The sequence below is a fragment of the Carcharodon carcharias genome, chromosome 13 (assembly GCF_017639515.1).
Source record: "Carcharodon carcharias isolate sCarCar2 chromosome 13, sCarCar2.pri, whole genome shotgun sequence".
In the NCBI taxonomy this organism is placed as follows: Eukaryota; Metazoa; Chordata; class Chondrichthyes; order Lamniformes; family Lamnidae; genus Carcharodon; species Carcharodon carcharias.
The window spans coordinates 59,319,530-59,331,748 of NC_054479.1; the positions used below are offsets into that span (position 1 = coordinate 59,319,530).

General features: G+C 42.9%; 1 protein-coding gene across 5 annotated transcripts in view; it reads left to right on the plus strand.

Annotated features, from left to right (window-relative positions):
• depdc5 (DEP domain containing 5, GATOR1 subcomplex subunit) overlaps positions 1-12,219 on the plus strand; it is a 197,980-nt gene that overhangs the window by 10,419 nt on the left and 175,342 nt on the right. For all 5 annotated transcript variants that reach the window (XM_041202862.1, XM_041202864.1, XM_041202860.1 and 2 more), the window contains exons 6-10: positions 986-1,035; positions 3,329-3,398; positions 5,596-5,674; positions 6,726-6,787; positions 8,749-8,818. In XM_041202862.1, the coding sequence (XP_041058796.1) occupies positions 986-1,035; positions 3,329-3,398; positions 5,596-5,674; positions 6,726-6,787; positions 8,749-8,818 (331 nt within the window). The remainder of the gene's footprint in view (positions 1-985; positions 1,036-3,328; positions 3,399-5,595; positions 5,675-6,725; positions 6,788-8,748; positions 8,819-12,219) is intronic.

The window sequence follows — 12,219 nt, forward strand, 5'->3', positions numbered from 1 at the left end:
CGAGTATAGTAGGAAGTGAACTAGTCCATTCTGTCCCTCAAACCTGTTCCACGTTTCAGTTAGATCTCGGCTGACCTGTATCTTGACTCCAAGATACCTGCCTTGGCCTTATCGCCCTTCATACCATTTTACAACAAAAGTCTATCAATCTCAGTTTAGAAATTTTCAATTTACCCGGCCCACGCACTCCTCAAGCCTCAGCAGTTTTTTGAGGGGAGACACTTCCAGAAGAAGTGTTTCCTTGCATCATCCCTGGACTGTCTACCTCTAATGTTATGGCTCTGCCCCTTGTCTGGACAGTATCTGTGGGGTGAGTTCTATGGCTCCCTGACAGCATATTTGAAGGTGGCAGTTGGTGTGGGGGGTGGGGTGTGGTATCACATAAAGTAAAGCATGTGGCCAGCCCACTGTCTCCCTGCCCACTCCCCAGCTGAACTCCATAATACGGTGGGTAGGAGAGGGCAAAAGGAAAGTGGCCAGCCTGCTCCTTTCCCAACTCTGGGTAAAAAGTAGGAAAGAAGTCGTAGGGGGTTACCTCCTTTGTGAGGGGGAGTGGGTCCCCTCTGCCTGCCGGGAGCACCTGCCCAAGATGGTACCCCCTCTTTGTGCCTCCCCACCCCCATCCCTGCACCCAGCCTTTCAAACCCAAACCCACCCCCCCCCCCCCAACGGAGCCAACATGATGTTCCTCTGGTGAATTCCTCTGGCTGTAAGACAAGGTGATTTTGACAATATCTGTGGATTGAGGAACAGCTACTGTTGCCTACACTCGTACAGGCTACTTGTAAGTGCCGCATGAGTATGATGCTCATGCACATGTTCCACAGTGCAGTTGACCCTGGAAGAGTGGTTTGGAATCAGTGTTCCATCATGACAATCTCCAACCAATTGTAATAAATTTTGGAGATGGGATCAGGTGATGAATGTTTATAAAGCAGAACACTTGTCACCTCCGATTTTGTGAGACTTCGTCTATCTCTTTCAGGTTAACACCTGTGCTTACGTTACACAGAAGGTGGAATTTGCTGGAATAAGGTGAGATTTGTAACTCTGTTCCATTTCCAATCTAGGAAATAGACCCGGTGTCGGTGTGACATTATCGGTTGTTGGAATATTGTTTTGCCCTCCATTTTGCACCTCCCCCATGCCCCCAAAATAAATACTGTTGGGCTCCTGACGTTGGCTTGAGCAATATGGGGAAGTGTTGAAGTGGTCATCGTCAAGGGTCATCACTCATCAACTCCCCCATGCCACCTTGCAGCCAGCTCCTGATAGCATTGGTACAATCTCAGAGGCAGGTAAGTTGCCATTGCAATTTGAGAAGAGCAAGCAAGGAAATTGATGCTAAACTTTTGTGACTCACTGGTTAGACCTTAGCTGGAATATGGTGCTTATTTCTGGGCAGCACAGTTTAGGAAAGATGCCAAGGTCTTTGCGATGGTGTAGAAGAGATTTACTAAAATGTTACTAGAGATGAGAGACTTCAGTTATATTGAGAGACAGGAGAAGCTGGGGTTGTTCTACTTCGAGCAGGGATGGTTATGAAGAGATTCAAGAGAGGTATTAAAAATGATGATGGGTTTTGAAAGAGTAAATAAGGATGCTTTGTTTCTGTAGCAGAAGGGTCAGAGGACAGATTTATAGTTTATTGGTAAAAGAAGCAGAGGGGAAATGAGATTCTGTATGCAACAACAACTTGTATAGCACATTTTAACATAATAAAACATCGTAAGGTGCTTCACAGGAACGTTATAAACCAAAATTTGACATCAAATCACATAAGTAGATATTAGGGCACATGACCAAAAGCTTGGTTGTCGGTTTCATGAAGCATCCTAAAGGCGGAAAGAGAGGTAGAGGTTTGGGGAGGAAATTCCAGAGCTTATGGCCAAGGCAGCTGAAGGCACAGACACCAATCCTGGAGGGATTGAAATCGGAGATGCTCAAGAATTAGAGGGGCACAAATATCTCTGAGAGTTGTATAGCTGGAGTAGATTACAGTGATAGAGAGGAGGGAGGCTGTGGAGAGATTTAAAAACAAGTATGAGAATTTTAAAATCGATGCATTGCTTAATTGGGAGCCAGTGTAAGTCATTGAGCACAGGGATAATGAATGAATGGGACAGTGCATATTAAGGCACAGGCTGCAGAGATTTGTATGCTGTCAAGCTGACAGAGAACAAGATTTGGGAGGTGGTTCAGGAATGCATTGGAATAGTCAAGGAAAGAGATAACAAAGACTTGGATGAGAATTTTGAGAGCAGATCAGCTGTGATTGGGCAGAGCTGGGTAAAGTAACGGAGGTGGAAATAGATGATCTAAGTGACGGTACAGATATGAGGTCAGAAGCTCATCTCTGGGTTAAATATGACACCAAGGTCATGAACAGTCTAATCTAACCTCATGCAGTTGCCAGGAAGAGCAATATTGTCAGTGGCTAGACAATGATGTTTTTGGCAGGACTGAAGGCAATTTGTACAATTTGGAGGAAATTTGTGCTCATCCAGTACTGGATGTTGGACAAGCAGGCTGATAATTTAGGAACGGTGGTGGCATCAAGAGGGTTGTGATTAGGTCGAGCTGGGTGCTGTCAGCGTACATGTAAAACCAGGTGTGCTTTCGGCAGATGATGTCGTTGAGGGGCAGCATGTAATTGAGAAATAGTGGGGGGGGGGCGTGCATGAGGAGGAGGGTGAGGAAAGATCTTTGGGGACACTGGAAACAATGGTGCGGGAACAGAACGTACGAACACTCGAATTAGGAGCAGGAGTAGGCCATTCGGCCCCTTGAGCTTGTTCCGCCGTTCAATAAGATCATGGCTGATCCATAGGAAGACAAACCATTGTAGGTGATTCACTGACAGCAAGTTCTTTTGATCTGAAGTGCATTGCCTGAAAGGGTAGCGAAAGCAGATTCAATTTTAACATTCGAAAGAGAATTCGGTAAATACTTTAAGGGGAAAGAAAAACACAGGGCTACAGGAAAAGAGCAGGGGAGCATGATTAATTGATAGCTCTATCAAAGAGCTGAAACAGGCACAATTGGATTAAATGGCCTCCAATCAGTCGTGCTGCTGTGTTCCATGACCAGAATATTATGTGAGAATGGAAAAAGATGATGTTTAATTGTGCCCTCGGCGAAGAAAAATATTGAGTTGTGAATTTACAGGATTATATTTGAGAAATATCTGCACTCTGCCTTTAATTGAATCCTGGCCGAGAGCATTCACTGTTTCTTTCTCTTTTGTTGCGGATTCTCTCGGGACTCTATACACAAGATTTCTGCTTTACTGATTAAAATGCAAGTGATGTTTGTTTATTGCTTTTAGAGCACAAGCAAGTGAACTTTGGGTCAAAGGTGAAAAGGTTACCTGTGGATACATAAGCGAAGAATCCAGGGTAAGAATTTATCTGTGGCTGTGTTACATTACCCTTCCCATGGGCTCTGCACTCTTTTGTAGAAGCACCCATCATTTCGCAAATTTTAAAATTCAATCTTGGGATGTGGGCATCACTGGCAAGGCTAGCTGCCCTGAGAAAGTGGTGGTGGGCTGCCTTTTAGTTTGAGGTTTGTTACAACTGAGTGGCTTACTCGGCAACACAGATGGCAGTTAAGAGTCAACTGCGGTGATGTGAGTCAGGAGTCACATACAGGCCAGATTGGGCCTGGACTTTGGGTTTCCTACCTGAAAGTCACATGGAAAAATGTGGATTAATTAAGGAAAGTCAGCACAGATTTGTTAATGGTAAATTGTGTTGAACTACTTTGCTGGCGTTTTTTGATGAGGTAACAGTGAGGGGTGATAAGGGTAATGCTGTTGATGTAATGTACATGGACTTCTAAAAGGCATTCGATAAAGCGCCACATAATAGGCTTACCAGCAAAGTTGGAGCTCATGGAATTAATCAGACAGTAGCAACATGAAAACAAATTGGCTGGGTGACAGGAAACAGAGAGTAGTGGTAATAGTTGTTTATGCACCAGAGGAAGGTTTATCATGACTCCCCAGGGGTCGGTGTTAGGACCCCTGCTTTTCTCGGTATATATTAATGACCGAGAGTTGGCTATTCATGGCACAATTTCCAAATTTGCAGTTAACACAAAACTTGTGTATTGTGAGGAGGATAGTGTTAAACATCAAATGGATGTAGATATGCTGATGGAATGGGCAGACAATGGCAGATTAAATTTATTGCAGAGAAGTGTGAAGTGCTTCTGTTTGGTAGGATGAGCAAAGAGAAGCAATATAAAGTAAAGGGTACAATCTGCAGAGGGTGCAGGAACTAATGACCTGGCAATATATATGCACAAATAATTGGTGGCAAGGCAGTTGAGAGAGTGATTAATAAAGCAAACAAGACCCTGGGTTTTATCAATAGAGGCATAGAGTACAAAAGCAAGGAGATTATGATAAACCTGTATAAAACATTGGTTCAGCCTCAGTTGGAATACTCTGCTCAGTTCTGGGCACCGCAGTTTAGGAAAAATGTGAAGGCATTAGAGAGAGTGCAGAAAAGTTTCACAGGCATGGTTCCAGGGGTGAGGAACTTCAGTTACATGAAGAGATTGGAGAAGCTGGTGCTGTCCGCCTAGGAGAAGATTAAAGAGAGATTTGATAGAGATATTCAAAATCATGAAGGGTCTGGACAGAATAAATATGAAGAAAGTGTTTCTGTTGATGGAAGAACCGAGAACCAGAGGACACTGATTTAAGGTGATTGGCAAAAGAAGCAATGGCAACATGAGGAAAAACTTTTTTGACACAGCGAGTGGTTAGTATCTGGAATGCACTTCCTGAGATTGTTGGAGGCAGATTCAATCAAGGCCTTTAATTGAGAATTGGGTAATTATCTGGAGAGAAAACATTTGCAGGGCTATGGAGATAAGGTGGGTGGGTGGGATTAGGTGAATTGCTCTTGTAGAGAGCTGGCACAGGCACAATGGGCCAAATGGCCTCCTTCTGTGCTGTACCCACTCTGATTCCGTGAAAAATCAGTAATGAACCAGTTGGGTCTCAGCTGCTCCTCCAGCTGAGGTCCACTCCCTCAGCACAGATGGCCATTAAACTTAGAGCCATCTGCTCTTTGTGGTTCGTTATCACATCATGTGGTACATTTATTCACTGTGCCTCTGGGGAAACTATGTGTTAAATCTTAATTCCTTGTATCACCCTCTGTTTATGGAATGATTGAAGAATTTGATGTTGCAGGCTGATTGGAACTATAATTGACCTCTGCCAAAGTCTGGCCATTTTTGGCTCAGTGCTTGGGAGCATTATCAAGAGTTGCTGTTGCTCCTGGGGTGTGGTTTGAGGGAATTGCATGCTGGTGTTTGGGAATGAAGACACGGTATGGAAATCCAACAAAATCCAAAGGGAAACATTTAAGAGCAGGACTAAAGGAGCAAGATTGAGATCAGTGCCAAATTTAGCAAGTATAAGGATTGGAGATCAATGCAGGAGAGTCCCACTTGAGATATATATTGACAGGAAGCGAGTGTTTTGAGTCTTGGACTTTGTGCATGGTGGTCATCAGAAGATTCTATACACAGGAAAATGGCAACATCGTGACTAACGTTATTGGTGTTGTTTTGAAGGTGGTGTTCCGATCTACCTCTGCCATGGTCTATATTTTCATCCAGATGAGCTGTGAGATGTGGGACTTTGACATCTATGGTAAGACAGTTTTCAACGAACTGCAACAGATTATAGCTTCAGTAAACATAAGTCATGTTGCTGTCACTGTTTCAAAGAAATCAGTAGAGCAAGGGTTTTAAATTTTGATTGATCTGTTGGGAGATTTTTGGAGCTCCCATGGATGCAGCGAGATAATTTCACACAGACAGCGTTGTGCTTTACTCATGCTGGCGACCCTGGTAAGGCCTTCTGGGAGAACAAGTGGAGCCGATGTGGAAAACTGGCACCTTGAGGGAATATAATTATTTGAAGTTCATATTTCAAAAGAACAAAAACTATTGGTTCAGTCTGAATTCTGACTAAGCATTGGCCTCCCATTCCTGAAAAGCTCAATTGCTATCAAATGCTGAAGCAATATCCATTCTCTGAGTGGTATGAGTGCCTCCTACATCTCCTGCGTGCTTTAGCCACAATCCGAGCTAGCTTATTTGCGTGAAAAACCGTTGCATTTTCTGCAGTATGTGTAATGTGAGAAGACATGGGCTGCCACCCCTTACTTATTCAGCAGAAATTCAGATACTTAAAACACTGAACTCATTGTGAATTCTATTTAACTATTTTGTTTTATTTTCTCATGTAGACAGATAATTACAGCATAACATTTTGCATTTGTGTAGTTTAGAACCAGAGTGACATCATTTGTCCCCTCTTCTTTACAGTGTTCCCACAATCACAGATCATGTAGAACCTGGTTGGGTTGTGGGTTGGACTGATGTATTAACAGTAAAGATACTGGGCCATCGAGAGAATGCAATGGAGGTTCACCAGACTGATACCTGGGATGAAGTGATTGTCCTATGAGGAGAGATTGAGGAGATTGGGCCTGTATTCTCTTAAGTTTAGAAGAATGAGAGGTGATCTTGAGGGGCCGTATGGCCTCCTACTGCTCCTATTTCCTATGTTCAACTTGAAATTACATTTACATTTTCCACCAGCGAATAAGGAAAGGCAGTGAGCAGATTGCAGATTTTTCTTCTAATGTTTCCTATATCTGTTCACTAACTGTCCCGTGTGTTTCGTTCTCACTTAGGTGATTTGTACTTTGAGAAGGCTGTCAATGGTTTTCTTGCTGACCTATTTGCCAAATGGAAGGTAAAAAAAAATCAGGAGCATAAAAGGAATATAACTGAAAGTGGAAGATAGAATCAGTTTTGCATGTACTACATATACAAAATGTCCATGTTTTTATGGAACACATATGTATTTGGTAACGGATAGCAAATTGGCAATATATGTGGTTAATGATTCACTTAATTCCTGCCCTACCCTGAATCCTCATCCTTTTTCTTCCCTCCTTTTCTAAATTAGGGATTTTTGTTGGGGCTCAGCTCCACAATGTTGCCAGCCACCTGGTACCTGTCTCCTGCCACACAGGATGGTGCGAATTAGCAGGGTTTTTTGCTGCAGAGACTGATAATGCCTTCACCCCATTTGGCAATATCTGAGGTACAGTTGGTGGGAATATGAAATGGGCAACCAGTCCTTCACTGCTGCCTCTTCCCTGGTCTCCTTCAGTATCCCAGGATAGTTATTGGTCACTGGGAAGTGCTCAGTCTCAGTATGGTACTTACCCCAGTGGCCATGCTGACTGCTGGTATATCAACTGCACATGAATCATAACTCTAAACTCATGTCTGGCACACAGTTTCAATGACCCACTCTAGTAACCTTTATTCCATTGACTCTATTGCCCCGATTGGACCTGAATTCTGAAACAAAATCAAAATGCTGTGGGTGCTGGAAAATTGAAATAAAAATAGAAAATGCTGGAAATTCTCAGCAGGTCAGGCAGCATCTTTGGAGAGAGAAACAGAATTAATATCTCAGGTCAGTGACCTTTAGTCAGAATTCTAAAGGTTCTTCTAATGGGTCGTGAAAGGTCTAATGGAAATGAGGAACTTAGGGATATTATCAGTAGAAGAACAGCACTGGAGAAATTACTGGGATTTAAAGTGGACAAATCCCCTGGACCTGATAGCCTGCATTCTAGGGTTTGAAAAGAGACAATGGATGCATTAATTTGGAACTTAAGAGAATTCCCTAGGCTGCAGAGGGATATTGACAGATTGGGTGAGTGGGCAAGAACATGACAGATGGAATACAATGTGAGGAAGTGTGAAGATATTCACTATGGAAGGCAAAATATAAAAGCAGATTTTTTTTCAAATGGTGAGAAACTGAAAAATCTTTATATTCAGAGGGACCTGGGTTTTCTTGCTCATGTAGCATAGAAGGTTAACATGCAGGTACAGCAAACAATTAGGAAATTAAATGATATGTCAACCATTATTACGAAGGGTTTAGAGTATAAGAGTGAAGAAGCCTTGCTGCAATTGTATAGAGCATGGTGAGACTACACCTAGTGTACTGTGTATAGTTTTGGTTTCCATACCTAAGGAAGGTTATGCCAGCCTTAGAGCAAGTGCAATGAAGGTTCACTAGTCTGATTCCTGGAGACATTGAGGAAACTGGGCTAATATTCCCAGGAATTTAGCAGAATGAGAGGTTATCTCAATGAAACATATAAAATGCTTAAAGGCTTGATAGGTTACATGCTCTGAGGATGTTTCCCCTGCCTTTGGAGTCTAGAATTATAAGTCACAGTCTTGAAATACGTGGTCAGCCTTTTAAAAGGTTGTGAATCTTTAGAATTCTTTACCCAGGGAGCTATGGATGTTCAGTCATTGAATAGGTTCAAGACAGAGATTGATATATTTTTGGATACTAAGGGAATTAAGAGCTATGGGGGTAGTGTGGGAACATGGGGTTGAGGCAGAAGATCAGCCATGAATATTTTGAAAGGAGGAGCAGGCTCAAAGGGATAAATGGCTTACTCCTGCTTCTGCTTTTGTTTATTTGGTAGCATTAATATTTTGGGCAACTCTTCACTGAGTATGCTTAATCAAGTAGCAGGAGAAATGAAAATATTGAATAAACATTCAAACGTGTATAACCTTGCTGTGTGGATTTATGCTACATTTTGAGTGTCCTATCAAACAGCATGGACTAATTTGCAATTTAAAATTTCTCTTTTTCCTCTGTTTTAATTTCAGGATAAGAATTGCAGCCATGAGGTGACAGTGGTTTTATTTTCTAGGACTTTCTATGATGGCAAGTCAATGGGTGAGTTGGTCCTTTGGTCAGTGGCACTGTGAGGCTCCGAGTTAAGAAATGACCAAAGATTGCATCAATGTGCTTTACCTGTTGGATATTATAAAGTTGTTTAGCCCGGTATCTGTACTAATGCCGCCGTTGGTTATCATTTGCTGCAACATTGGAAGTCAACTGCAGAGAAATCCATAATTGATTCAAGCGCAACATTAAATTTGCTTCCAGTTCTCTCAAACAGATCCATTGTGAAGCCTAAACCTTTGATCAATGTTGCTGTATTTACAATTCATTATGTTTAGCACTGCCAATAAGAAAATAATTAGTGTTCTGGGTAAATTCATTCAAAAGTTACAGAATCTGTAATTTTTTTCATAGTCACCAACCGAAGCATATTGAGCAGAAACACCTTGGCTTTTTTTGCCACAGTTAACAGCGGTATGCTATATGCCTCAGCTGTGTGTGTCTGCATGGCTCAGTTGTTTACACACTTGCCCCTGAGTCAAAAGTCTGTGGCTTCAAGCCCCACTACAGGACTCAAACGTAAAATCCATATTGATACTGAGGGGGAACTACTTTGTCAGTGGCTCTGTCTTTCTGAGGTTCCATTGCCTCTTAGGGTAGGCACAGACGTTCAACAGCACTACTTGAAGACAGGGAGTTCCAATGTTCAAGTTGACATTTCCCCTCCCAACCAATACCATCCAAGACCAGAGAGGAGGGGAGACAAGGGAAGAAAATAGGAAAAAGTAGGGAGAAAATTCATATGCTCCTTGCCAGGTGGAATCTTGAGGGCAGGGGGAGTCCAGCCATAGAACCAAAGAGGTTATAGCACTGAAGGAGGTAATTTGGCCGATAGTCTCTGAGCTAGCCCTTTTTAGGATTATAAATCGAAAGGTAATCCCACTAATATACTAACTGTCGCCATATCCCTGTATCTTTCCCCTGCTTCAAATATTTATCTAATTTTCTCTTAAAAAATGCTGCTGCCTCAATCACTCCCTATGACAAAACATTCAACTTCAATAACCTGTGGTGTAAATAAATTTCTCCTACATTTCCTCACTTTTATAGTGGCAATTTTAAATTGATGACCTCTTGTTGCTTATTCTTCACAGATAGAAAATGGTCTTTTCTCATTCACTATATAAAAAAAAAACTTTCATTATTTTAAAAACTTGTAATAAATTTCCCCTTATCCACTTTTCCTACTGTAGTAATTGTCACAGTATCTCAATATTCTCCTCCTGGCTCTAGTTTCTTGCCTCTTGCATCACTGTGGTGAATCTATTCTCCCCAAAGCTTTCATGGCCAAACTATAATGGTATGGACACAATCTTTACACTTGTATTCAATGTCATTGACTTATAGATTTCAAAATGCTGTATGCCTTGATGAACTTGTATTCTCATTTTTATGAAATGAGGTCCCTATTAATCTACGTCCTTCAGTATCTTTCCATTAAGTGCATACTCTCAATTCCCTGGGAAGAATTTTAGGGTCCTCCACCTGTGTGTTTGCAGGCATTGGGGGTCTCATAAAATTCCCCGGGTGGTCTTCCTGCCTGCACCCAATTTGACTGCAATTTTAAAAGCAAAACTGACTTCAATTTTACAAGGTGCAGGGGAGGCCTAGGGCAGTCTGCCAGCCCTTGCCCCCAATGAGATCCTTAAGTGGCCAAAAATGGCCACTTGAAGGCGGGAATTAGTCCTTAATTTTTTGCCAGCATGACGAACTCAAGGAGGGGGTGGGGGGAAAGCCTGGCTGATCACCCTGCCCGGACTGGTAAGGGAAGGTGGCGCGGGGACTCCACCACTGGCTTCCTTTCCAAATCAGGCACCCCCCCCTCCCCCAAAACAAGATCCGCCCATCCCCCCCATCGGGTGCTCCCTTCCATGCCTGGCCTTGCCACCACGACCCCACTCTGCTTTTTTTCTTGGGCCTCCCTTCCCATCCCCACCATGTGACCCTGCACTGACTTGGTCCTGTGGGCTCTGACACTTTGGCTTCTGGGACTGCTTGTAGTCCGAGCAGTGGCTACTTTTGCCAGTAGTGTTGCTGGGACTACAGAACCGCTGGCCAATCAGAGGCGATAATTCTGAATGAGGGGCAGAAGTCCCACTTGCAGCCAATTAATGCTCCTCGGAGCGTTAAATGGTTGCAGGGCAACTGGCCTCAGCTGAATGAACAGTCGTTCAACGTGCCTTTGATGGAATGATACCTAACCTCCTACCCCTTGCATATTTCCACTAGGTAGATGATATGTTTGCAGTATTTGAATTTGCAGTTGCATGTAAGAATTTCCTTATACACCTTAATGGGTTCCATCTTGCACTCAATTTCACCTTTGAAATGGAGCAGTCAAATGAGCTCCCTTTCCCCAATGTGCAAGTTGAGAAATCTACCAATGGGTCCTATAGTCCTGTTGACCGCACGTCCACCTCCACTGGCCAATATACTCGTTGGGATTCCTACAGTTCCACGTGCTGTAAGATTGGCCTTCGTGGCCTGAGCCATTTGCTCACCATGCAAGCTGGATACCGAAATAGGGCACATCAAAGGTAACCTGCAGGATACTATACTGATCAGACCATTTCTCGCTGTATATTGCGCACTCATGAAAAGGCCTAAGGTTGCCACTTTTGATCCTTAGAAGTGCCCATTCTACCTCAGCTTACCCTGGAAGGGTTAGGTGCCTCAAAACTTTAAGCAACAGGTGAAGCTAGCCATTTCAACGCTGCTATTATGCAGTCACAACATGAGTGATATTCTCCACTAACAGGACACTGCCGTCAAGCCAAAAGATTTTCTGCTTATCACACAAATGAGTAATGTGATACATGGATTTCTGTGCCGGTGTGATGCCAGATACGTAGATGTACATCCCAACAACTGGCAGATCATATCAAACAGCACATTCCTTGGCTGTTCGCAATAGACAAAGCACTGGCCGTGCGTAACCAGCCGGTGCTTGCAAACCCCAGAACATGGTGTCCAACATTAGATGTGATTCTGCAATTGGACAACACTTGCTAAACAATCCTGATTGTGCTAAGAATTACACTGACAACCAATTTAAGATTACCAGTTAGGCTCACAGTGTGGCTCACTTACACATGCAAGAAGCTAAATATATTCACAGGAATTTTAGACAGAAAGAACATGTTCCTGCATTCTGCTTTTTTAAAATACACAAAAGCTTGGAGGACAGCCATTCCCTTGTTTATTCCCTGTGGCAGTGCCTTGACCAATCAGAGTTGACCTACCTAGTTTGAATTTAAACAAAAGCTTGGCAGTTAACGGTTCTGTGGTGCATTCTCTCTATGACAATGTCTCTACCAATCGGAGTTCACTTGCCAACCAATCAGCACCCTTAGCTCATGCAGTATAAATTGTCGTTCCCTTTGAGATTTGCT